The sequence below is a fragment of the Nicotiana tabacum genome, chromosome 16 (assembly GCF_000715075.1).
Source record: "Nicotiana tabacum cultivar K326 chromosome 16, ASM71507v2, whole genome shotgun sequence".
Taxonomy (NCBI): domain Eukaryota; kingdom Viridiplantae; phylum Streptophyta; class Magnoliopsida; order Solanales; family Solanaceae; genus Nicotiana; species Nicotiana tabacum.
The window spans coordinates 151137992-151165790 of record NC_134095.1 but is presented as its reverse complement, the minus strand read 5'-3'; the positions used below and the strand labels follow the sequence as shown (position 1 = coordinate 151165790).

The 27799-nt window shown below is 41.4% G+C and overlaps 1 protein-coding gene across 3 annotated transcripts; it reads right to left on the bottom strand.

Moving 5' to 3' along the window:
- Window positions 1–2447: 2447 nt before the first annotated feature.
- LOC107811658 (protein-S-isoprenylcysteine O-methyltransferase B) lies at window positions 2448–5004 on the bottom strand. 3 transcript variants are annotated; one of them, XM_075233472.1, is made up of 3 exons: window positions 4879–5004; window positions 3685–3769; window positions 2448–3565 (listed from the first exon to the last, which is right to left on the bottom strand). In XM_075233472.1, exons 2-3 carry the CDS (start codon window positions 3764–3766, stop codon window positions 2979–2981), a joined length of 669 nt encoding a protein of 222 aa, XP_075089573.1. In that variant the 5' UTR covers window positions 3767–3769; window positions 4879–5004; the 3' UTR covers window positions 2448–2978. The 3 variants fall into 3 exon arrangements, with proteins under 3 accessions (XP_075089573.1, XP_016492109.1, XP_075089574.1); XM_016636623.2 differs by lacking the exon at window positions 4879–5004 and adding an exon at window positions 4492–4590; XM_075233473.1 differs by lacking the exon at window positions 3685–3769 and having other exon boundaries at window positions 2448–3684; window positions 4879–4999.
- Between the last annotated feature and the right edge of the window lie 22795 nt (window positions 5005–27799).

Here is a 27799-nt window from a genome sequence, read left to right as displayed (position 1 = left end):
TCTTCCCCCGGGCTTTGGGCCTTGGATCACCAATCTCGAACCCTAAACCATGACCTTGGACCTCAACTTCCATCATCGAACCCTAACCCCTCGATCCCTGACCTCAGACTCTGACCCTCGTCCACTTCCCTCAACCCGGATTGCAACCCCTTACCTCTAACCCCTAACTCCGACCCCAATCCATGACTCCCGACTTCAAACCCTGAATCCCGACCCTCCGACCCCCGACCTCGACCCCTAACATACACCTCCAACCTTGACCCCTGACTTAAAACTCTGAACCCCGAACTCTCATTCCCCTCCCCAATCACATGTTTCCTTAATATTTGCATATATTATATATAAATACTCTTAGGATAACATTTTTTCTGCTTGCTAACCGAATACCAGAAAATAAGTAATAAAACTACTTATTTTTTCAAAAAAATAAATATATTTTTATGAATAATATTTTCCTTCCTATCAAACACATCCTTAGACTAAAATCGAACCAAAAAACCAAAATTTGATCGATTTCTTCAATTATAACCGTATAATGCCTCCCAAAGAACTTGGTTATATTTTTCTTAAGAGTTCCTTTAAAATTGGAGAGGCCTAAAATGAAGCGCATCATGGCATTTGGTTTGCTTTTGATATTTTGGTATTCTCTCTTGTCCTTTTTTAAACCATTTAAGTTATTGGCACACTCATTAAAAAAAATACTTTTTAAGCGTTGATCATAAAGAATATTTTGCTAGATTACCCTTATCTCTTGCTTAAATGAGTAATTAATGACTATATACCGTATTATTATAGATTTATACGAGTGGAATTGAAAATAAAATAACTAACACCTTGGTTCTAAAGTGACATGTTTTAGACCTTTTTATTTTATTTTAAAATAACTAAAGCAACAGATAAGGAAAGTTCTCGGAAGAGTATTTGACAAACAATAAAACTTTTATTTATTTAGTTACAATTAGGAGCGACAAATGGGGAGGTCAAGTCGGATATGGGCGGGTCGAAAATGGGTAATACAAAAATGGATAGATTATCCGATCCGACCCCTATTTAATACGGATAGAAAATGGGTTATTCGGCACATAATATGGATATCCATATTATCCATAACTTCTTGAGTTTGATCATTTTTGGGAGAGTTCCTAGTCTCCCAAACTTGAGAAGTCTCCAGTTTGAATCTTTACAAATGTAAAAGTTAAAAGGAATCTTACAAAATTATCCCAAATAAGTCCCAACTTATCAACCTCTAGCCATTAATCATAGACTTACCAAAATTAGCCAAACACATAAAAATTGAAAACCCAAATAAATAAGGTTCTTTTTCTCCAAGAACCACATGCAAAGATCCCATTCCATATGTTTAAGCGTGATTAGCAACATTAGATGCAAGACGAAAAGAAAATTTATGGATGAGATAGCAAATAAGACAACGAAATACAAAAAAAACATAGATACAAGATTCCAAAAATCTAAGCAAAAAAAGGACTTTTTTCAATGGGTATAGTTAAAATTCATTGAGAACATATAAATGAGTCAATATACAAATTTGAGGAAGATTGAAGGTGATTTGGTATCAAAATTAGTAGTTAAAATCGAATTCAAATAATGCTTCTGCGACACATGTATCTCACACACAGGTATACATCGAATACATTGATACACATTGGATACAAATATGATATATATGTGATACACAAATGATACCCAATGTGATACACATATTATTTTTTTATGTTCATCTCCTACTTCAAATTTTCAATTCAGACCACCTCTAAACTACCCCAAATCATCCTAAAACTGAGATTCAAGCTCTTTAAGATGTACACAATCTATTTAATAACATCCAATCAAAAGAAAGCAAAAATTTAACCTTTTTCTGGATTACAAATAGCTAATTGGCTAATATTAGTAATATTTTATGATTTGTCCAGTTTTTATAATAAACTATTTATAAACTGACATAACTAGTAGTTTCCCAAAGTTAAACTCATTGGTTATCCATTTTCTAAGTAGATAATATGGTTTTTATTCATATTTGACCCGTTTATAAAAAGTTCATTATCCAACCCATTTTTAGTGGATAATATGGATGAATAACTTTTTTTTTTAAAATCTATTTTGCCACCACTGCTTACAATCTTTCTCATAATTATATGTTTTAGGTGCATGTTCTTTCTTTCCTGAAACAAGCGTATTAGTGTGTTTCAAACATCCGGTGCTATTCTTCTTAGACAAACTTCTAGAGAAACAATTACCACAATCTTTTAGTAGATTGAAGATATGGCCCATGTTTCTGAAAATCTAATAGATAGATCAAAACTCACTCAAAGATAGACCAACTTTTCCTCATCAAGCCAAAAAAAGTGGGTGGGGTGGGGTGGGTGGGTGGGTGGGGGGGGGGGTAATGGGGCTGTACGAGATGGCCAACGCTTGAATAAAAGGCAACAGAAAGAAATCAACAACCATAATTGAGATGAGGTGAATTTGTCAAATCACAGAAAATGTTACAAGACCTTTCTCCTTAACAGTATGACAAAAAGCTGCACCCATCAGCCATGACAACTACATAATACAGATACTTACAGCTCCCCACTAGCAAAGTTACCTCATGCATTGGATCATAACTTCTCCTATCAATTATCAAAGACCAAGAATAACATATTGAGCAAAGGCTAGCTGCCTAACAATAACATGATACTATGAAAACATGATGTGATACAAATAAGACAAAAGCACTCCACAAAGGTTAACAGAAGCATCCATTTGAAAGTGGTCTAAGAGGATTTCTCCGGCAAACTTCACATTATGAGAATCGTAAGAGTGTCTAAGAAAATGAAATTCCTAGACTACATCCTAAGATGCCGCAGTTAGTATTGAATTTAGAAGATTATCTGAGCCCCGACGATCAGATGAAGAAACCACAATAAACAAGGATGTTGGGCATATATATAGTGGCCTGGAGAGGATTTGTAGAATAATCACCTCACAAATGGAATACCAGAAGGAACTTTTCTCATATAATCCTCATAGTCAGAACCAAAAAACTGCTTTAGGAAAAACTCCTCATAAGGTATCCTCCCCGAGAAGAATTTCCACACAACAACTGCAAACGCAATGGTTGATATTGGATTACAAAGCATTATTTGAGTACCGATAGACCAGATGAAGAAACCATTATAACCAGGGTGCCGGACATATCTATAGATCCCATGTGTAACCAACTGATGTTTTTCTTCGTGATAAACCTTTATTAGATGAGTGAAGGCTACGCCTGCAGTCACAATTGCCAGCTTCCTTATGATTTCTCCAAGAACAACCAATGCAAGGCCAAAATTACTTATCCACCAATATTCCTTTAAGCCAGGAAAGAAATAGAGTTCAATAAGGTACTCTATCAAGGAGCAAATCATTGCCAGTAGATAATGTTTGCTTATCAAAAGCGACTTAAGAGTTACGTTTGACTTCCCATGAATGGCAAGCGCCAGAATGTACTCAGAAACATGGAAGAATATTATTGAAATGAACATTTGCGATAATTGTCTGCATGCTGTATATCCAAAAAATTCTGCCATTTCACATCAATAAGTCAAACAAACCTCTCGTCAAAATACAAAAATTATTTCAATCCGAGTCACCAAAGGCTAGTATGCATGAAACCATATGTTGCAAATTTCAAGTCCACACCTGAAAATATTGATGAGCTCTGTACAATTAGCACCACAAAATGAGCTTCAGAACCAATGAGAATATCCTTAAAGAATGACATTTCCTGCAAATTTATGTGGGCACCATTAACGAACAAACACATCAAAGGGGATAACAGAACTTAGATTCTATACGTGCATTATACACAAGCTCATTCTCGGGTTTTCTCCAATATCCGCTTATATAATCTACTACTCTATAGAGTCTACAGAGGCTTAGATATCATCCCTTAGCTCTCACAATTTCTCCTCAAACGTCATCAAGGGGATTTTGGGGGCAGTACAAAGCTATAGATAGTACTCTCACTAATAATCAATCAATCAACATACCATGCCTCCAAATCCTTAATAATCATGAAAAACAACTAGTCATTATAGATTAACTATCATGTTCTCCAACGAACTAATATCAACTAAAGGGCTGTATTGGAGAATAACTGAGATAAGGCAACTTAACAAAAAAGTAATACTAGAAATTCAAATTTATTGTTTGAATAATCAGAATGGCTCGAAAATGGAGTTTTATCATAAAGGGGATGGCCTAGTGGTTGCAGCATGTGATTAACAACCTGCAGATCCCAAGTTCCATCTCAGCTGCAACACTAGACAAAACATGTACTTCTGTGCTGGATAGACAACCCCACAGATTACTCAAGGTTCATGCAAGTTGGTCCAAACACCATCGATACAAAAAAAGAAATAAAAGTCTAATTTCATAGTGATAACTGAAAACTCAAAATCATTTCTTTTATGATACGGTGGTGTGTCTAGGCCAGGTTGTGCGCACCTCGACTATTTTACCGGATACCTGCGGATGACGCTGCCCACCAAGACACGGGGGCAGATGGGGAAAAATCAGCTAGTGCTTTTTGCCTCTTCTCTTCTCAACACCCCCCCCCCCACCCACCCCCAACCAACCCCCCAGTTTTGAGAAAAAAGTTTCAGAAAACTGATTAGTAGGTACAAGATCATAACTTTGGAGCCATTATCACATATAAAAGCAAATAAACTTGCAAATTAACATGTAAAAATTAACAAATATAGGAAAAATCGGAGCTGAGCTTATAGAAGCAAAGTACATATAAATACTCTTAAGGAAAAGATCTAATTGGCATTTTACCAACAATAATCATTTGTAAAAAAGAAAGTGGAGATTGAGGGGGAAAGAACTAACCTACAAATCGGTTTCGCCGGAGAGAGAGATCGGCGTTTCTAATTCGGATGGCCCAAGAGGAAATACACCGGGGATTTGAAATGGGCTCCTATTTTGGACTAGGTTGCGTAGGCAAGTGCACAAATAGCCGATTTTGGGACTCCATTTAAGGTATAGCCAAAGTTTTATAATATTTTGCACGTTTAGACACTTTGAAACAAATTTCCTAGATATGCATCTTAAGTTGCAAAATGTACGTTCATATTACTTGTGGGGGAAGTGCACGGTTAGCCACTAATAATATATGTATTTATTTTTAAGTCACTGTTTAAAATATCTTTAATCTTTAGCCATTGCTTTAATAAACTTTAACTGCCCGGACGAACCCTTCTGCTCATGTTCTTAACTTTTGAACTTAACTTCAGGACTACATGCCATTAACTTTTGAACTTGGAACTCTAAGTTCAGGACTTCAGGATTACATGTCCTTAACTTTTGAACTTGGAACTCTAAGTTCAGGACTACATGTCCTTAACTTTTGAACTTGTAACTGTAAGTTCAGGACCAATTGTCCTTAACTTTAGAGCTTGTTAGTCTAAGTTCAGGACCTATTGTCCTTAACTTTCGAGCTTGTTAGCCTAAGTTCAGGACTTCAGAACCTATTGTCTTTAACTTTTAAATTTGTAACTGTAAGTTCAGGACTTATTGTCCTTAACTTTTGAGCTTGTTAGTCTAAGTGCAGGAAACTAAAAATTCAAGATCAACCACCCTTTCACTATTTAAGGGAAACATCTCCTCCTGGTAACCATCATTTTACTGAAGGATTAATAGAGTAATTGGAAAAGAATCAATATTGTAATTGTAAGCATATTCATTCTAGATTGATGCATTTTTTGCTGTAGACGTTTCCGTAGTAGGATGAGCAAACGTTTTTGAAGGTATTTGTTGGTGTTGATCTGAATATTGTGTCGAGAACGAAAAATAAGTCCAAAAGTCATTACTACTAATGTTACAATCGTAATAAGTCCAAAATTCATTACTACTAAAGTTACAATCGTTTCTTCTACAAGACTAAAGAAAACCTAGTGACCACATTCTAACATTTGTACACGCTCTCAATTAGTCAATACTTGGTGGGTTGGCGGCCTATCTCGAGAATCGTGTATTGATATATTCCATTAGTGAAAGAATATGTGCCGGTAATAAATTTGTATAAAAATTTACTCGATGGTGAGGAAGACAAATATTCAATTTGGATTATGGAGAAGGCGCGTAGAGAGAAAAACGAGGATTTGGGAAGAAAAGCAAGGGGAAAAGGGTAAAAATATCTTTTCATAAAATCATCTCGAGATCTTGAGGTTGCGAGATTGCGGTCGAGTTCTCTCCTTCGATGTCCATTTGTGCTCGACCCAATGACGATGCCAAGGATGGGGAGTTTCGAAGGCAAGCAGATAGCACTGGCAAAGCCTGGCGTCACATTTGGCTGTCCCGTCTCCATACATTTACAATTAATGCATTTTGTACTATGTTGGGATCCCTCCCCCCTATATAAAGGGGATTCTTGCCATTTTGTAAGCCCCCTTGCTGTTGCTCCAACTATTCTACACGAAATGTACAAGAACTCTTTCTTTTCTCTCTAACATATTCTCTTGACACTATTGCTATTGCTTATTACTTTCATACTTGTTCTTCATTTATTGCTTGTTATAGGCCATAAAGAGCCTCATTTAATTATATTCTAGCTGTTAGCCCTCTCCCAATTATCCCAGATAGCTCGAGCCCGAGCCCAAGCATCGACCTCGAGGCCCCTCATCGGTCGGTCCAAGGCCCGAATAGCTAACTCCTCGGCTTGATTATAACTCTGCTTTATTTCGTATTTCATCTTTAAGCTTCACATATCTAGCATCAACTGCTTAAACAACTAGCATAAAAATAGATCACGTATTTTTAGAGTCCCATCAACAAATTTAATTATTATTACCATTTTTAGGGTAAACAGTTTGGCGCCCACAGTGGGGCTAAAAATAATAGTGATTATTTTCTTGTTGGTTTCATTACACAACGTAAGTTATCTTTCACACTTTTTCTTGTCCAAGATCTCCGATTTCAGGTTAAAATGTCTGGCTCAGTGAATAGAGTTGAGAACGATAACCTTGAAAACCACAGAGAAAATAGTGTTGTTGTTCCAATTTGGAGTGCCACCACAGAACCCCGACAACGCGTCTGGACCGATTCCAACGGACGCGGGTTCACAAGACGCATAGTAGGTCGACGAAATCTCACACACCGACATGAGCATATAATATGGCGACCAACAGGAAGCCCGAAAAACCCCAGCTCGGGAAGAACGGGAAGTTAACCTTCATGTTATTTTCGAAATATTGCAGCCACAACAGTTGGTTATCGCTCAGCTGTAAAGCCACCCAAAGACTCCCAGCACAGTAGCACCGGAAGCTACTCCCCCGGCCGAACATGTACTAGAGAGATCGAGCAACAACGAGTCGGTAGTCGATCCTGCCATCGTAAAAATGCTCGAGGACCTCACCAAAAGGATCAAGTCAGGAGAGAAAATAATAGCAGCCAACAACAAAAAGGTCAAAACCTATACCTTCAGGGTCGACCAAATCCCGGGCGCACCCCTGGTCCTGAAAGGTGTAGATTCGAAGAAGTTCGTGCAACAGACGTTCCCAGAGGAAGCGGCTCCAAAACCCATTCCAAAGAAGTTCAGAATGCCAGAACTCCCAAAATACAACGGGACCTCAGACCCCAACGAGCACGTCACTTCTTATACATGCGCAGTGAAAGGCAATGACATAAAAGACGACGAGATCGAGTCCGTCTTACTGAAGAAGTTCGGAGAAACACTCTCAAAGGGGGCCATGATGTGGTATCACAACCTAGGTCCCAACTCCATAGACTCATTCGCCATGCTAGCAGACTCCTTCATAAAGGCACACACCGGTGCCATCAAAGTAGCAACAAGGAAGTCTGACGTATTCAAGATTAAGCAAAGGGAGAATGAAATGCTACTGGAATTTGTATCTCGCTTCCAGACGGAACAAATGGAACTACCCCTGATCTCCGACGACTGGGCGGTTCAGGCCTTCACTCAATGCCTGAATGAATGAAGCTCAGTGGCCTTAAGACAGCTGAATGAGAATCTGGTCGAGTACCCCACCGTAACCTGGTCAGACGTCCACAATCGGTACCAATCAAAGATCAGAGTTGAGGATGACCAGCTAGAAGCCCCCTTGGGTTTAGTGTATCCAATCAGACTCATGGCAAAGGAGACGAACCGAACAAAGAGAGGTATTAGCCGTACCATGAAGATATGAGGAATGCCCCGATACGCAACCCGACTCGCAACGATCGATTAGCGAACCGAGGACAGAATTCTCGGGGACTCATCAACAGAGGTGGATTCGACGGGGACACAGGGCCAACAGGGGCGCCTTGCTTATTAGAATACAACTTCAACGTCGATGTATCAGACATCATGTTCGCCATCAGCAAAATCAGGGATGCCAAATGGTCCAGGCCTATATAGTCGGATCCTTCACAAAGGAACTATAACTTGATATGTGAGTTTCACAACTCGCACGGGCACAGAACCGAGGATTGCCAGCAACTCCGGGAGGAAGTGGCCCGACTACTCGATAACGGGCACCTTCGGGAATTCCTCAGCGACCGATCTAAGAACCAGTCCCGAGAAAGAGAAGCAACCAAAAAGAACAAAGAAGATGAGTCCCAACACATCATCCACACGATCTTTTAAGACACACCCTCAGTTGTGTTCAAATAAAGGATCACGTCGCATCCGCCAAATGAATGCGAAAACCCAAGAACGCTGTTGCCACTAAGGTATAATCGTCCTCCCCCTTTTCTATTTTTTATTTTACAATAACTTTTGTGCAAGCCATCGACTAAAGTAGTCGAGATGTCGATCTAGATCGAAGACTTCGATCGAAGCGTCCGTTGCACTCTTTTCCTTCGACCAAGTTTTTATCCTAAAATGGGTTTTTGCCGGCAAGGTTTTTGACGAGGCAACGTCCATACGCTACCTAAGGATGATCCAGAAAGTGTACGGGGCTTCTTTTGCAATCAACCCCGAACACTGGAGGGAATCCCCTTGAGAGGTCATCCACTCGAAAGAACCAGGGAAAGAGAACAAGGTTCCAATAGTAAATGATGTACCGGGCCAAACGGTCAAATAAACCGTGTCCGCATAAGCCGGGCTCACGGCAACAAACCAATATGTACTTATGCTAAACAATCAAAAAATATCTTTTGCCAAAGCATCTCATACTCCAAAGAAAATTCACCATTTTCACAACAATGATCCCTCCACCAAGAACGCCCCAAAATACTCGGAGACTAGTGTCAATAACTCGGCACCCACATGGCCTCAGGGTCAGAACTCCATACTCATAAGACCTCAACGAGGTAGCATGAAAATCATGAAACATCTCCAAACGGGAAAATTATCCTGAACACTCGGAGACTGACATCGCAAACTCAGAAAGCATATGACCCCATGGTCGGAATCTCCAAGGTCATAAGCCCCCAATGATGCAATTTCGAGCTCACGAGTAATGGCCCCTGAGCCTAAGCAAACTCGATGACTCGGAGACTGTCACCAATTGCCACTCATTTAAAAAACTCGAGGCCATAAGACCCCGAGCGGGTAGACTCGATCTAGTAAGACCTTGAGCAAGGCATGAATCATACTTGTACCAAGTATCAACAAAGCTGTAAGACCTCAAGCAAGGCATAAATCATACTTGTACCAAGTATCAGCAAAACTGTAAGACCTCAAGCAACACATGAATCATACTTGTACCAAGTATCAACAAAACCGTAAGAGCTCAAAAGACATGAAAATTTTGTAAGACCTTACTACAGGCATACAATCAATCCTGAAGTTTAGGCTATAATCGCATTTGTAAGACTCCCAAAAGGGCATACCCTCGATATAGATGCCTAAACTACTACACTCAGGATCAAAAATGGCTCCGACCAAACACAAATGACCATGGTCATACGGCTGTACCAGCCAAATTAACGTGACTCGGGGATGCCCGACCGTCGCTATAAAATCACAAGCCATTACTTTGAATCTACTTAAAAAAGAACCAGTTAAACAGGCTACCCTTGACATGCAAAAGAGCTTTGACCATGTTAGCTCCAAATCACAAGGCTTCGAGCTACTCAGCTTACGAGCTAAACTTTCCGAGGTGCTTGAACATCGCCGCAAACGACTTGAAATCAAGGTTCTTCCCGAACCGACGACGGGTCAGGCAAAATCATTTCAAAAAGTCCTTAATGAGATGAAAACAAAGCCTACATATGCCTAAGGGTAAAGCGTAATAGCCATTGTCGCCAGCCTAACAAGCCTCAAGGCCACACACTAATAGGTCGCAACGACGAAAAGCGTAAGAGCCACTGCCGCCAGCTTAAAATTTGAAAGCTTGAGGGTCAAAATGAGCTCGAGTTGTAACCCGATTTGGAGACCAGACCCAAAATAGTTAACTATACATGCCTAACGGCAAAGCATAAGAGCCATTGTCGCCAGCTTAATGAGCCTCAGGGCCACACATATAGAAGGTCGCTTCGACCCAAGGCATAAGAGCCATTGTCTCCAGCCCGCACAAATACAATACTTGAGGGTTGATTGAGCTCGTGTCGAAACCCTACTCGGAGATTGAACCCAAAATAGTTAAAATGCATATGCCCAAGTGCAAAGAGTAAGAGCCATTTGTCGCCAGCCTAACGAACCTCAGGGCCATACCACGGATTTAAAGATTTCCACTAGCTCAAAGGTCGAATCGACCTGATTGAAATCTTGACAAACAGAAACACAGAATGCACAAATTATGGGGTTCCCCCCTTATACATATAGGTGATAAAATACAAGCTCCGTTTACAACATACTGTGTAATCTATGTACACAAGAACAAGGCAAGAAGTAAAACGTCCCCTGTGACTATGGGCCGACGGCCCCTTCCTCGCTATCTTCAGCATCGGACAGAAGGAACTTGGCATTGTACTCCTCCCCTTTGGCTTGCTCGATCTCTTCCGAGAGATCAAAGCCCCTGGCATGAATCTCCTCGAGAACTTCCCTCCGAGATTTGCACCTCGCATACTCTTTGCTGCTGCTCGTATGATCAAGGTCTCTCTTCAGATCAGCTTTAGCAACTGTAGCACTCTTCAAATAGGCAGCCGCTTTCTATCTTGCCCTGGTGTTGCTCATCACAACCTCGTCCCAGACATTCACCACCTCGTCTTTCGCCTTCGAAAGCTCAAACGAAAGCCTTGCAATCATATTCGCCCATGCAGAATCATTCGCGCAAACGGTCTGGATTTGCACCTCAAGAGTAGAAACTATGGCTAGCGCACTCTCTTTGGCCGCAAAATGGGTACTTACATGTACCTGAACCTCGTTGAATTCGCGTTTGGCTTGACCAACCTCGCCTAGAGCTGTCCCAGCTCATCCGTCTTGTTCTCCAATTGCAATATAAAAACATCAAGCCGCCGAGATGAAAAGGGGAGTGCAAGCCAGCATGGAATGCAGGGTACTTGTTTTTCTAGGTAGATCTCACGGCTCCGGCTCCGGTCCACTTCGCTCTGTAGAGAAACCAACTCGCTTTCCTTTTTCGCACAAAGAAGCTTAAGGGATTTTTCCCTACCCAAAGCCTCCCGTAACGGGGCCTCACAGCGAAGCAACTCGGATTTTAGCCTGTCGAAGGCCTGTGAAAGAAAACTAAATGAAAAAAGAAAGGCACGGGACCAGAATAATCTTAGAGTGATCAAAACTCACCATAAGGCCGAGACGCTTAGCCTCGCCAAAGGCTTCGCCAATATTTGATGGCTTACTATCTTCAGAAGGTAGCCGATCGACCGAATCGCTTCTTCTTAACTGCTGAGAAGGAGTCGCTCCACTGTAGGCTCCTTCGCACCCTGGAGTATCTTTTTCGTTTTGTTATCAATCCTCGATCTCGAGGCCAGCGATCTCTCCTCCTCCCCCGGAGGACATAACCTCATTTCGGAAAAATCTCCGATACCTATGGTAGTTGAGTTAATGTTTCTAAGAGGGAATACATCTCGCATTTTCGTACGTTAAAATTTTGTTTTTAGTTAGCCGACGTAGACTCGGGGATGAGATCATCTTGACATTAACGTACTTACGTTATTATAACAAGAGATAAATAAGTGTTATGAAGGATAAAAGGGTATACGGATTAAAGAAAACAAGTTTCGTTGAAAGCGGTCAATTTGGAATAAAATACGGGTCGAGCGATAATACCCGATAATTATGAACTAGTACCATGCAAGGTACCATATGACTACGGTAGTATAATATATAATGTATATATGAAGTATTTTAAAAATAAATAAAATTTTAAGTAATTTGTGGTAATTTCTTAATTATACGGGTAATTGGTACTTATCTAAAAAGAATTTGGATAAGGTTACTAAGGCAAGAACGTGACAACTAGGGGTTAATTCATTGTGACTCATGGCTCTTGACAAATAAGTAGCGTGTGTAGGAAATTTTTAGGATTAAATAAACCCCAAAAGTGGGCCCTACAAGTCTTTAAGGTAAGACATTCTTATGTATTGAAATTAAGCACTTATGTTGCTTCAGCAAGTTGTTTTACGTGATTTCATTACAAAAAGACTCAAAACCCCATTTTCAATTCGTTTTGTGTCTCCAAGATTAATGAAAAGGTTCAGCAAGAAGGTTTCCTCCAAGATGATACTTGATAGTAACGTACGTTACTTAATTTCATACGAAACTTCTTAGAAAAGTTAGCCACGTGATTTTGCGACTCTAAAGGAGTACGAGACAATCTTTCTCAGGAACATCATATGAATTTTTCCCTACTCCAGGTATGTTAAGGCATTCTCTTCTTTCTTTTGGCATGGTCTAGATTATACGAAAGAAACGAGCAAATACACGGTTTCTATAAATTATTCTATTCATAGAAATAGTAAGGGTGTCTATAATCTTGATTCCCCATGAGAATTATTATTTCCTTCTGTTCATGGGTCTTAGAATAATACGCAGTTGGAAAAATTTATCCGGAAGTAATATTGAGATTATTACGTATTTTTCATGCATTTCGTACATGTGCATTGACCCATGACCAGATGACGTTATATATGCGTATATATGTAAATATATGTATATGGGATATGAAAAAAAGTTACGGCGTTATATACGCACCACCACCTGATCAGTTGGTATATGATGATGATATTGCCCACAGTGGCTAAAATATGATTCAAACGGCGTTATATACGCGTATATATGTATGTATTCAAACAGCGTTATATACGCGTATATATGTATGTATGTATATATATGTATATGGGATATGGAAAAGGTTATGGCGTTATATACGCACCACCACCTGATCAGCTGGTATATGTTGATGATATTGCCCACAGTGGCCGAGATGATATGATGGGATGCCCCTAGTGGCTTGATAATATTATGTACACCATACCTATGCATGGCATGACATTACACGCACATGCATGGCGTTATAAACGTTTCAGTATTTACAAAGTTATTCAAATTTAAAAATGTGTTTCAGTATTCCATGTTTCATCTATGTCTTTTACGTACTAATTTCCATGCCTTACATACTCAGTACATTTTTTTCGTACTGACGCCCTATTTCACGGGGCCTGCGTTTCATGCCCGCAGGTGTAGGTAGGCAAGCTGACGGTCCCCATTCTTAGGATCCCTGATCAGCGAGAGTTGGCGTGCTCCATTTGATCCGGAGCTGCTTTTGATATTGGTACGATACGTTTGTACATATATATGTATATGAGTATCACGTGGCTTAGTCCCATCTTTTTACAATTATGTTTCTGTTAGAGATCTATAGACAGTATGTCTAGTTGGGTTGTATGGGGCCTTGTCGGCTTTCAGTTTTTGATGTATAGTTGTCTATAGCAGCCTTGCCGGCTCGCCCACTATATTCTGCCTATATACGTACATATGCCTTGATGGCAGGCTTCTTTCACGTATGTTAATTTTGTAATGCAGCAGATGTTATTCAGGTTCATATTTTAGACACATGCTTAGGGGTGTTTGACAGGTAAGACTCAGGCGCCCGTTGCGGCCCATCGGTTTGGGTCGTGACAAAAGTGGTATCAGAGCAGTGCTATCCTAGGGTTGTCTACAGACCGTGTCTATTAGAGTCTTGTTTATGGGTTTGTCGTGCACCACACTTATAAACAGGAGGATACAGGACATATAGGATGTTATCCTCTCTCTTTATCTCAAGATCGTGCAATACACTAATTCTTGTTCCTAACGATACGTTATATTTTCAGCAATGCCTCCAAAGAATACGGCCGCCCAGAAGGGAAAGTCTGTGGCTGGTGAGACTACTAGTCGAGCACCACGAGTTACCAGGGCTCGGGGAGAATCTCATGGTGAGGTTCCATCTCAGACTTCACATACCCCGCCTTTTCCAGAAGAGTTCCGAAGGGCACCAGCTCCAGCACCCGCCCCTATACATTCAGCACCTCAGCAGGATACGCCAGGTCAGGAGATGAAAGATGTTGTTCAGTTGTTGACCCGATTAGTAGCTGCACAGGCTCGACGTCAAGAAGCAGGTATTTGTCACGCAGATAGGTCTGTGAGTGCGAGGGTTCGTGACTTTATTAATTTAGACCCTCCAGTATTCACTGGATCAGACCCGAATGAGGACCCTCAGGTATTTATTGATAGAGTACAGAGGACGTTACGGGTAATGAAGGCCACTGAGATTGAGTCAGTTGAGCTAGCTTCCTATAGACTCCGAGATGTTGCAGTTAATTGGTACGAGTCTTGGGAATTGTCCAGAGGTGATAATGCCCCTCCAGCGGTATGGCAGGAGTTTACAGAAGCTTTTCTTCGTCATTATCTGCCACCAGAGCTTAGGCGAGCCAGAGTTGATAGGTTCTTGACCCTTCGACAGGGAAACATGAGTGTTCGGGAGTACTGTCTTCAGTTTGATTCATTGTCTAGGTATGCTCCCACTATTGTATCTAAGATGGAGGATCGGATTCACAGGTTCGTGATAGGATTAGAGCCTTACTTGCTTAACGATTGTATGTCGGTTTCACTTCATCCAGACATGGATATTTCTCCTATTTAGGCGTACTCTCAGGGTGTAGAGGAGCGTAAACAGAAACAGAGGGCCGATCATAAGCATGATAGGGCCTAGGATAAAAGAGTGAGGTCTTCGGGTCATTCTGGTGAGTTTTGAGATGATCATAGGCAACGGTATTTGAGATATCCATCCCAGCCCTCGGCTAGCGCGCCCCCTCAGTTTGGAGGAAAGATATTTGATCTTTCTACATATTCAAGGCCTGGTCAGAATTTTAGGGCCTCAGGTTCTCAGTATAGGGGTGAGTCAAATCAGTTGAGGCCACCCTTGCCACGATGTACTCAATGTGGTAAGCAGCATACCGGGCAGTGCCGTATGGGACTAGATGTTTATTATACTTGTGGTTATCTGGGCCACATTATGAGGGATTGTTCGATGAGAGGTGATGCAAGCATAGCTCAGCCAGTGGGATTTGTAGCTGGACCGTCATCATTAGTACGCCCCCTAGGCAAAGTCACCAAGCACCAATGAGTCGTGGTAGAGGCAGAGGCGGAGCATCTAGCTCGAGCAGCCCTCAGAACCGCATTTATGCATTGGAAGGACGACATGACCAAGAGTCACCGCCTGATGTTGTTACAGGTATATTATCAATCTCCTCCTACGATGTATATGCACTAATTGATCCAGGTTCCACCTTATCATACGTTACTCCGTTGATTGCTAGTAAGTTTGAAATAAAACCTGAATTGGTTAAACCTTTTGAGGTGTCTACACCTGTTGGGGACTCGGTGATAGCTAAGCAGGTATATAGGGGTTGTATAATAATAGTTCATGGTCGACCTACCATAGCAGACTTAATCGAGTTAGATATGGTAGAATTTGATGTTATAATGGGTATGGATTGGTTGGTTTCTTGTCATGCCAATGTTGATTGTAGATCGAAGATAGTCCGATTTCAATTTCCGGGGGAGCCTATTTTGGAGTGGAAAGGTAACACGACATCGCCGAGAGGTAGATTTATTTCCTATCTCAAGGCAAGGAAGATGATCAGAAAGGGCTGTATTTATCACTTAGTTCGGGTTTAGGATATGGAAGTAGAGTCACCAACCATTCAATCCATCACTTTGGTAAATGCGTTTCCAGATACCTTCCCTGATGAACTTCCGGGTCTCCCGCCAGGGCAAGAAATTGAGTTTTCTATTGACCTACTACCAGATACTTACCCAATATCTATTCCTCCTTATAGAATGGCCCCCGCAGAGCTGAAAGAGTTGAAAGAACAACTAAAGGACTTGCTTGAAAAAGGTTTTATCAGACCTAGTACGTAACCGTGGGGAGCACCTGTGTTGTTTGTAAGGAAGAAAGATTGTTCCTTAAGAATGTGTATTGATTATAGGCAACTGAATAAGGTGACGATCAAGAATAAGTACCCGCTCCCGAGGATTGATGACTTATTTGATCAGTTGCAAGGTGCCAAGTGGTTTTCAAAGATAGACTTGAGGTCCGGGTACTATCAAGTAAGGGTTAAGGATGAAGATATTCCGAAGACAACATTCAAGACTAGATATGAGCATTTTGAGTTTCGGGTTATGTCGTTCGGTCTGACCAATGCCCTAGCAGTATTCATGGATTTGATGAACCTTGTGTTCAGGCATTTCTTAGATCTGTTTGTAATTGTATTTATTGACGATATATTGGTATATTCTCGTTCAGAGGATGAGCATGCTGGTCATCTGCGTACGGTGCTCAGAGTTCTACAAGAAAGGAAGTTGTATGCAAAATTTTCTAAGTGTGAATTCTGGTTGAACTCTCTAACTTTCCTTGGGCATATCATTTCGGGTGAAGGCATCCTGGTGGATACACAAAAGATTGAGGCAGTAAAGACTTGGCCTAGGCCCACAACACCAACAGAGGTTCGTAGTTTTCTTGGGTTGGCAAGGTATTACAGGAGATTTGTGGAAGGATTTTCTTCCCTTTCAGCACCTTTAATAAAGTTGACTTAGAAGGGAGCAAAGTTTCAATGGACTGATGCTTGTGAACAGAGTTTCCAAGCATTAAAGGACAGGTTAACTTCAGCACCAGTTCTAATGCTTCCAGAAGGAACCGATGGTTATGTTATCTATTGCGATGCTTCAGGCATTGGATTGGGTTGTGTGCTGATGCAGCATGGTAAGGTTGTGGCTTATGCTTCTAGACAACTAAGAAAGCACGAGAAGAACTACCCGACCTACAATTTAGAGTTAGCTACGGTGATTCATGCACTAAAGATGTGGAGGCACTACTTGTATGACATTTATGTTGATATCTATATGGATCATAAGAGCCTCCAGTACATCTTCAAGCAAAGGGAATTAAATCTTCGTCAAAGGAGATGGTTGGAGCTACTTAAAGACTATGACGTTAATATTTTATACCATCCGGGGAAGGCAAACGTAGTTGCCGATGCTCTCAGCCGTAGATCTATGGGTAGCTTGTCGTATTTGCAGCCAGAAAAGAGGGGAATAGCCCATGAGGTTCATCAGCTAGCTAGTCTTGGAGTTCAGTTACTGGACTCAGGTGACATTGGAATTACTCTTCAGGATACGACAGCATCATCTTTAGTAACTAAAGTAAAGGAACGCCAGTACGAGGATCCTGTGCTAATTCATTATAGAGATCCCACTCTTCAGAAGGAGAAGACATCGTTTGTAATTATCGAAGATGGGTTCCTCAAATATCAAGGGTGATTATGTTTGCCTAATGTTGCAGGGTTGCGTCGGCAGGTTATGGGAGAAACTCACTATTCCCGTTATTCTACCCATCCAGGAACGACAAAGATGTATCATGACATCAGGGAAATATATTGGTGGGACGGAATGAAAAAGGATATAGTAGAATTTGTTGCTCAGCGCCCTAACTGTTAGCAGGTTAAGATCGAGCATCAAAAACCCGGTGGATTATTGCAGGTTATGGAGATTCCAACTTGGAAATGAGAAATAATCAATATAGACTTCATCATAGACTTACCTCGTACCCAGTGTAAGTTCAATTCAATATGGGTGATCGTTGATAGGCTCACAAAGTCAGCCCATTTTCTACCCGTTAGAACTACGTATTCCTCAAAATATTATGCGAGGCTTTATATTAAGGAGATAGTACGACTGCATGGTGTACCTGTATCTATTATCTCAGATAGAGGAGCTCAATTTACAGCTAACTTTTGGAGGTCCTTCCAAAAGGGATTGGGGACTCAAGTAAGTCTTAGTATAACGTTTCATCCCCAGACAGACGGACAGGCTCAGCGTACTATTCAAACACTGGAGGATATGTTGCGAGCTTATGTAATAGACTTCAAAGGTAGCTGGGATGGTCATCTGCCGCTTATTGAGTTCGCATATAATAATAGCTACCATTCCAGTATTCATATGGCTCCATACGAAGCTCTTTACGGACGAAAGTGTAGGTCACCTATAGGGTGGTTCGATATTGGAGAATCTGGATTACATGGGCCAAATCTGGTTCAGCAAGCCATAGAAAAAGTAAAGCTTATCCGGGATCGACTATTGACAGCTCATAGTCGTCAGAAGTCATATTCAAATGTGCGACGTCGAGATTTAGAGCTCGGGGCTGATGACTGGGTATTCTTGAAGGTGTCGCCTATGAAGGGTGTGATGAGATTTGTCAAAAAGAGTAAACTTAGCCCACGGTATATTGGGCCTTATAGGATTATTCAGAGAGTGGGCTGAGTGTTAGAATTGCCCTTGGAATTGGAGTCTGTCCATCAAGTTTTTCACGTATCTATGTTACGAAAGTGCATTGGCAATCCTACCCGAGTAGTGCCCACGAATGATGTACAGATTACAGAGGACTTGTCATACAAGGAAATTCCGGTTGCCATTCTAGACCGACAAATCTGCAAGTTGCGGAATAAGGAGGTAGCCTCCGTGAAAGTGCTTTGGATGAACAACAATGTAGAAGAAATGACTTAGGAGGCCGAGGAAGACATGAAGTCTAGATATCCCTACCTATTTCCTCTTCCAGAGAAGGGTCTAACTGAGACGTCATAACCTCAAGGTGCGTGTATAAATATTTTTGTTAATAATTGTCATTGTCCTGTGTATTGTTGAATTATTAAGCTTCTACAAGGAGAATTGGTAGTAGTGCTATGACCAAGCCGACCCTGCCAAAGTTATGCAGATTACAGGGAGTTGAACATTCGAGGACGAATGTTTCTAAGGGGGGAAGGATGTTACAACTCACATTTTCGTACGTTAAAATTTCATTTTTAGTTAATCGACGTAGAATCGGGGATGAGATCATCTTGACGTTAACGTACTTACGTTTTTCTAACAAGCGATAAATAAGTATTATGAAGGATAAAGGGGTATACGGATTAAAGAAAACAAGTTTCGTTAAAAGCGGTCAATTTGGAATAAAATACGGGTCGAGCGATAATACTCGATAATTATGAACTAGTACCATGCAAGGTACCATATGACCACGGTAGTATAATATATAATGCATATATGAATTATTTTAAAAATAAATAAAATTTTAAATAATTTGTGGTAATTTCTTAATTATACGGGTAATTGGTACTTATCTAAAAAGAATTTGGATAAGGTTACTTAGGCAAGAACGTGGCAACTAGGGGTTAAGTCATTGGGACTCATGGCCCTTGACAAATAAGTAGCATGTGTAGGAAATTTTTAGGATTAAATAAACCCCAAAAGTGGGCCCTACAAGTCTTTAAGGTAAGACATTCTTATATATTGAAATTAAGCACTTATGATGCTTCAGCAAGTTGTTTTACGTGATTTCATTACTAAAAGACTCAAAACCCCATTTTCAATTCATTTTGTGTCTCCAAGATTAATGAAAAGGTTCAGCAAGAAGGTTTCCTCCAAGATGGCACTTGATAGTAACGTACGTTACTTAATTTCATACGAAACTTCTTAGAAAAATTAGCCACATGATTTTGCGACTCTAAAGGAGTACAGTGCAATCTTTCTCAAGAACATCATACGAAATTTTCTCTATTCCATGCATGTTAAGGCCTTCCCTTCTTTCTTTTGGCATGGTCTAGATTATACGAAAGAAACGAGCAAATACACGGTTTCTATAAATTATTCTATTCATAGAAATAGTAGGGGTGTCTATATTCTTGATTCCCCATGAGAATTATTATTTTCTTATGTTCATGGGTCTTAGAATAATACGCAGTTGAAAAAATTTATCCGGAAGTAAATTGAGATTATTACGTATTTTTCATGCATTTTGTATATGTGCATTGACCAATGACCAGATGACGTTATATACGCGTATATATGTAAATATATGTATATGGGATATGGGAAAAAGTTACGGCGTTATATACGCACCACCACCTGATCAGTTGGTATATGATGATGATATTGCCCACAGTGGCTAAAATATGATTCAAACGACGTTATATACGCGTATATATGTATATATTCAAACGGCGTTATATACGCATATATATGTATGTATATATATGTATATGGGATATGGAAAAGGTTATGGCGTTATATACGCACCACCACCTGATCAGCTGGTATATGTTGATGATATTGCCCACAGTGGCCGAGATGATATGATGGGATGCCCCCAGTGGCTTGATGATATTATGTACACCATACCTATGCATGGCATGACATTTACACGCACGTGCATGACATTATAAACGTTTCAGTATTTACAAAGTTATTCAAATTTAAAAATGTGTTTCAGTATTCCATGTTTCATCTATGTCTTTTACGTACTAATTTCCATGCCTTACATACTCAGTACATTTTTTCGTACTGACGCCCTATTTTACGGGACCTACGTTTCATGCCCACTGGTGCAGGTAGGCAAGTTGACGGTCCCCATTCTTAGGATCCCTGATCAGCGAGAGTTGGGGTGCTCCATTTGATCCGGAGCTGCTTTTGATATTGGTATGATACGTTTGTACATATATATGTATATGAGTATGACGTGGCTCAGTCCCGTCTATGTACAGTTATGTTTCTGTTAGAGGTCTGTAGACAGTATGTCTAGTTGGGTTATATGTGGCCTTGTCGGCTTTCAATTTTTGATGTATAGTTGTCTATAGCAGCCTTGCCGGCTCGCCCACTATATTATGCTTGTATACGTACATATGCCTTGATGGCAGACTTCTTTCACGCATGTTAATTTTGTAATGCAGCAGATGTTATTAAGGTTCATATTTTAGACGCATGCTTAGGGGTGTTTGACAGGTAAGACTCAGGCTCCCGTCGCTGCCCATCAGTTTGGGTCGTGACAAAAAGCTCCATTTTTAGGAAACAAAACACCGGACACCTACCACGATGCTTCGCCTCCGATCTCCCTTTGGACAGATCTCGCCACCGGCGCCTATCATAAATCGAGAAAGCTGCTAGCTTACGAGACCACTCGGCTAAATCGTGGACCTCGTTCGGCAACCAATGAGTTGCTATAAATATGGAATGGAAAGATATCATTACGGAGCCTACCTCCGATCAAAACGATGATAGTTCAGATGAGACACTTACGTGTGAAGTTCCATTTCTCAGGAAATGGCAAAAATTCTCTAGGGTTGACATCGGTCGTTCGAATCGAAACGAACCGATTCATCCATTCACGATCCTCGTCCTCTTCGCTACCGACGATAAGAGCTCGGGTGGATCGACGCTGGAGAGAAATCAAACCCCGATAACTTAGTGGCCGATATAACCTCACGAAATGGCTGAGGGTAAATTCTATCCCGGCCTTATTAGCAAAATATCTCACCGTCTGTACTATTTTCCAAAGGAAGGGGTGAGCTTGCGCCAATGTAACCCAATATCTCCGACAAAAATCAAGCACGACCTGGTCGGGGGGACCCAACGCAGAAATATGCGTGTATACGCTCAAAAACCCCTCAACGTATGTCGTGACGCTCTCATCGAAAGAAGGTACTTGTAATACCGCGCCTTCACCCCATTCACAATCTTTTCTAATCATTTCGAGGCTTTCCTCTTCTACTGATGAGATGATCCTCGACACATGCTCCTGGTGACCCGAAACATTGGGAGGCCTCCCCGACGTGACGGCTCTCCTTGAGGAAGGGCACCCTGAGGCCCACTCACTGGGCACTGGCGGTGTGTCACTATCACCAACTGAATGCAGAGCATAGGAATAACTCCCCTCTCCCTGACGGCCAGATGTCGACGTAGCGGTCATGACTACGATAGAATACGGGGAGAAAGATATGGATCAACAAATTTTTTGAATTGAAGCAACAGAAGGACTAACACAAAGCGCCATGCTCTGTGGAAGAGGTAATCTCTCAAAGCTGCAGAATCACCAGTGGAAAGGCAAGTGAATGAATATATAAGGGCAGAACAGCAACTGCCCGCCTACCCAAAAGGCCAATTAATTCTGACCGCATTAACATCACCCTTTCCTAGGGAAACGCACTGACAGAATCGCCCCGGGGCCCCATTTACCAGGTCGAGCAGATGTTGCAACCCAGCAGAATTCGACAAGCTGCGGGGCCCGGGGGCTCTTCGGTATCGGCAGCACCGGCCCATTAGAAGCTGTCGATTTAACCCCCGGGCATGGCCCAATTTGAGGGTCTCGGTCACTCCAAGAACGGATTTCGAAAGGCTAACATCAAAAGTCGAAAGTCTAAATCCGCGAAAACAAAGGAACAAAAAAGAAAAACTGAAAGGAGAAAAGTCCCTCTTTTTACATTGCCAAAAACGTACCCACAAGAGACATATTTACAAAATCCATCCCCTAGAGACTACATACAAAAGGAAAAAGAAAGGATGCAAAAGACATGGGGACTAATCTTCAACACCACTATCTTCGCCCTCATCTGGGACAATTAAAAGCGCCAGTTTCCTCTCCAATTCGCGAGCTTCCTCGAGATCAACTGATAGATCGATGCCCCGGGCTTCGATCTCCTCTAGGGTTTCTCTCCTCACCTCTACCTTAGCATGATTAATAGACCAAGCTAGCTTCTTTTCGGCTGCTATCGATACGTCATGAGCTATTTTATGCACCGTGGCTGCATCATCCAGATAAGTGGCAACATTTCTTTCAATCTCGGAATTGGCCACGACCAGGGCAGCAACCTCCTTGCGAGCATTCTCGAAAAGATCATGGGATGATGCCAACTCCTTAGTAGCTACCTCACTTTGGTTCCTCAGCGTAAGGATCTCCACGTTCAGTCGACTAGTTTTTGAACCATTTTGCTCGACCTACAAAAGAAAGGTAAGCCAATTTGTGTCGGAATGTGGGAGCAAAGGTCGGGTACGAGCAGGGTGAGATACCTGCGCAGCAAGATCAGTTTTTTCCCGGAGCGCTCTCTCCAAAGCAACTTGGAGCTCTCCTAATTCTTTCTCTCCTCGGGCAGAGTGAGCCTCCGAATCCCGCAGCATCGAGGTAAGCTTCTTAAACTCCCTTTCGCGGTAAAAAAGCTCCTCACGGAACCGAACGAGGGCATGATTATACATATCCTTGCACTGTGACATAACAAAAAAGTTAGAAAGACGAATAATGACGACCAAGACTAAAAGAAATATACGAAAGACAACTAACACCTATCGCATGAATCTCTTTGCCGCCTTGACAGAGCCATGAACGTCAAAACTGATACTATTGCTAACATCGTCAAAGATGTTAGCAAGGGAGCCTCCCCTTGGAGAGGAATCCTTGCTTTGATGGTGTTCTCTTCTTGAGCGTCCGTCAACTCCCCTGATGAAACCTGAAAGCACGAGATGAAATCATTCATGTCACCGATTTCCCCAAAAGGCAATCCTTGCTCCTGAAAAGCTTCGGGCTCCGACCCTTCAGGATCGATAGCAGCGGTCCCCCCAACGGATACTACGCCAAACCCCATCAAGGCATCGCGAGGCTCCCGCACTCGAACTCGTCTTCCGAGCCAATTGGCATTCATCGGCATCCTTGTCCTCGGAACCGGGATTTTCCCCTAAAGTTGAAGCAGAGGTCCTAGCAGTGGCTTGATGTTTGAGGTGACATGGATTTCTTTGTCGTAGGAAGGTCAAAAGCTGCCTTGCCTTCCCTCTTCTTGCCCTTACCGGGTTCTGAAGCCTCTGTCCCGCTACCAGGGGCAGCCTCATCTCCATATTCTCGCTAAGGCCTGCACAAGCATGATAACCATAATTTGTCAGCATAAGGGATGTAGGGAGAAACGCAAATCTAAGACATAGGCAACAAAGAAGCTCTACCATGATTCTTGTCCACCCATCACTCCTTGGCCAGGTCTGTCCAACACTGAACATGATACGGGAACGCGGCGTCCAACCATATGATCCACCCTAGGAAGTCCAAAACCGCCTCGGGGTACCAAGCAGTGGCTGCGTAAAACGACAAAGAAATCATCAATCCGGGGAAAAGGGAAGAAAATTACAAAACATGGTTGAGAGAGAGTCACTTACGCTGTGTGTTCCACCTCTCCGGGAAAGGCATCCTCTGAGCAGGAATGATGTCCTCGGTCCTTACCCGGACGAACCTGCTCATCCATCCTCGGTCCTTCCCCTTGTCGATGCTTGAGAAAAATGATTTTTTAGATCGATTATGGAGCCTGATTAAACCTCGATAAAATTGAGGGCTGTATAGCCTAATCAAATGGTTGAGGGTAAAAACCTCTCCCACAACCCCTTCGGTGAAATGACGGAGCATCAACACTATCCTCCAGATAGAGGGATAGATCTGGCAGAGCGTCACTTGAAATTTGTCACAAAATCAAGGATAATCGGATCTATTTCCGGGGGAGAAGGTTCAGAAGATTCAAAGGACTCAGTAGGACCCAAGGTTAATGGGTAGGTATACACATGAAGAAAGCCATCCTTGTAGTCCATTATATTCTCATCAGGGTCGGGAATTTCCGCCTTCACTGCCTCGCCCCATCGGCAGTTTGTCTTCACTGTTTGATGTTGGTCACAACACTAATGTATCGGGACATATGTTCACATCGACCCGGTGTGGATGAAGTGGCATCAACGGTAAAATCTTTTAACATGTCAATCTTGGAGGGAGTGCACTGTTCCAAGGTGGGTACCGCTTTGTCTTTCTCCTTGGATGATTCGAGATGAATATGCAGCTTCATTTCGCCGAGGAACCGTTCTAGAAGTTCTGGCCATAGCAATGGTAAAATTCCCTCTCAGAAAGCAAGATGGAAGAGTGTAAAATAAGATGGGTGTGGATTCATGAATTTGAAGATGCTACAAAGATGAAGATTATCAAACAGTCGATGTATTTATAGGAATCACTTGGGCAGCGGAAAGGACGAGCCAATAGCAGTTTGTGGGTTCCTCGATAATTGCATTTGATTGGCGATCCTTGCACGGTTTTTTGGGACATGGCATTTAATGCTCTTATAGGTTGACGTCATGGAAATGATCCTCTCTGAACGATGGCTCAAAATAGTTTCCTATTACTTCGTTCCAGGAAACGCGGAGACTATCTGTATACAGTGAAATCGGAGGGTCCAATTCCTCGTCATTAAAGTGTTTCGGGAAATCATATCGAGGTTGTGAGATTGCGGTCGATTTCTCTCCCTCGATGTCCATTTGCACTCGACCCAACGACGATGCCAAGGATGGGGAGTTCCCAAGGCGAGCAGATAGCACTGGCAAAGCCTGGCATCACATCTGGCTGTCCCGTCTCCATACCTTTATAATTAATGCATTTTGTACAATGTTAGGATTACCCCTATATAAAGGGGACCCTTGCAAATTTGTAAGCTCCCTGCTGTTGCTCCAACTATTCTACACGAAATATACAAAAACTCTTTATTTTCTCTCTAACATATTCTCTCGACACTATTGCTATTGCTTATTACTTTCATACTTGTTCTTCATTTATTGCTTGTTATTAGCCATGAAGAGCCTCCTTTAATTATATTCTAGCAGTTAGCCCTCTCCTGATTATCCCCGATAGCTCGAGCCCAAGCCCAAGCATCAACCTCGAGGCCCCTCATCGGTCGGTCCGAGGCCCGAATAGCTAACTCCTCGGTTTGATTATAACCCTGCTTTATTTTGTATTTCATATTTAAGCTTCACATATCTAGCATCAACTGCTTAAACAACTAGCATAAAAATAGATCACGTATTTTTAGAGTCACATCAACAAATTTAATTGTGATTACCATTTTCACGGTAAACAATGCCATTTTAAATTGAGCAGGTCTAAGACAGAGTACCTGGAGTGCAAGTTTAGTGCTGAGTCGAAGGAAGTAGGCAGGGACGTGAGGCTTGGATCACAGGTTATCCCCAAGATAGATAGATTCAAGTACCTTGGCTCGATGATTCAGGGTGACGGAGAGATCGACGAGGACGTCACTCACCATATAAGGGTGGGCTGGATGAAATGGATGCTTGCATCTGGAGTCTTGTGTGACAAGAAAGTGTCACCGATACTGAAAGGTAAGTTTTATAGAGCTGTGGTTAGACCGGCCATATTGTATGGGGCAGAGTGTTGGCCGGTTAAGAACTCCCATATCCAGAAAATGAAGGTAGCAGAGATGAGGATGCTGAGGTGGATGTGCGGGCACACTAGGATTGACAAGATTAGAAATGAAGATATTCAGAAGAAGGTGGGTGTGGCTCCTGTGGATGACAAGATACGGGAAGCGAGGCTCAGATGGTTTAGGCACGTGCAGAGGAGAAGCCTTGATGCCCTGGTGAGGAGGTGTGAGCGGTTGGCCGTAACGGGTACGAGAAGAGGTAGAGGGAGGCCTAAGAAGTATTGGGGAGAGGTGATCAGGAAGGACATGGTACGACTGCAGATTTCCGAGGACATGAACCTTGATAAGAAGGTCTGGAGGTCAAGCATTAGGGTTGTAGGTTTGGGGGTACTAGAGCTTTCCTTACTTCATACCGGGGTTGAGGCTGTGTTGGATTAGGGTTGATCTTAGATGACTTGTAGTTTATGTTGAATCCACACTAACTTGCTGTTTATCTTAGCCTCGGGCTTTAGATTCTGGTTACTGTTATTGCATGCCATTCATCTTTTGGTGTTATGCTTCTGTTACTATTACGGTTTCTACTGGAGTTACTAATGAATTGTCTTTTCTTATTTTTTATTTCCGTCTTTCTGAGCCGAGGGTCTATTGGAAACATCCTCTCTGCCCTATCGAGGTAGGGGTAAGGTCTGCGTACACATTACTCTTCCCAGACCCCACTTTGTGAGATTTTACTGGGTAGTTGTTGTTGTTATATATATATATATATATATATATATATATATATATATATATATATATATATATATATATATATATATATATATATATATATATATATATATATATATATATATATATATATATATATATATATATATATATATATATATATATATATATATATATATATATATATATATATATATATATATATATATTTACAAATTTATACACTTTTTCAACTACCAAATATAAATAATTTCTGGCGCGGGCTAAAAGTGATAATATACCTTTTTTCAATTACTAGTTCGAAAACTGGCTAGTCCATGTATTTTCACCTTATAAATTCATCAATAGGCCTACCTCCTATCAACATATGTTACAGCGTAAGATTTATTTGACTCATACTTTAAGAAAGATTTTCTTTTAGAAACATAAGCAAATTTAAAATAATGTGAACCAAACTTTTCTATTCAATATACCAACAATAAGTCATGTCGGTCAAATGATAGAATGTAAATATTGAATAGTTTCTGAATGTAAAAACACACGCATATAAAAACTTTATATTAATAGATAAAAAAGTACTATTATTGTTCTACTTTATACGACACTATTTATTTAATAAATCTAAAAAAGATGATCGATTTATATA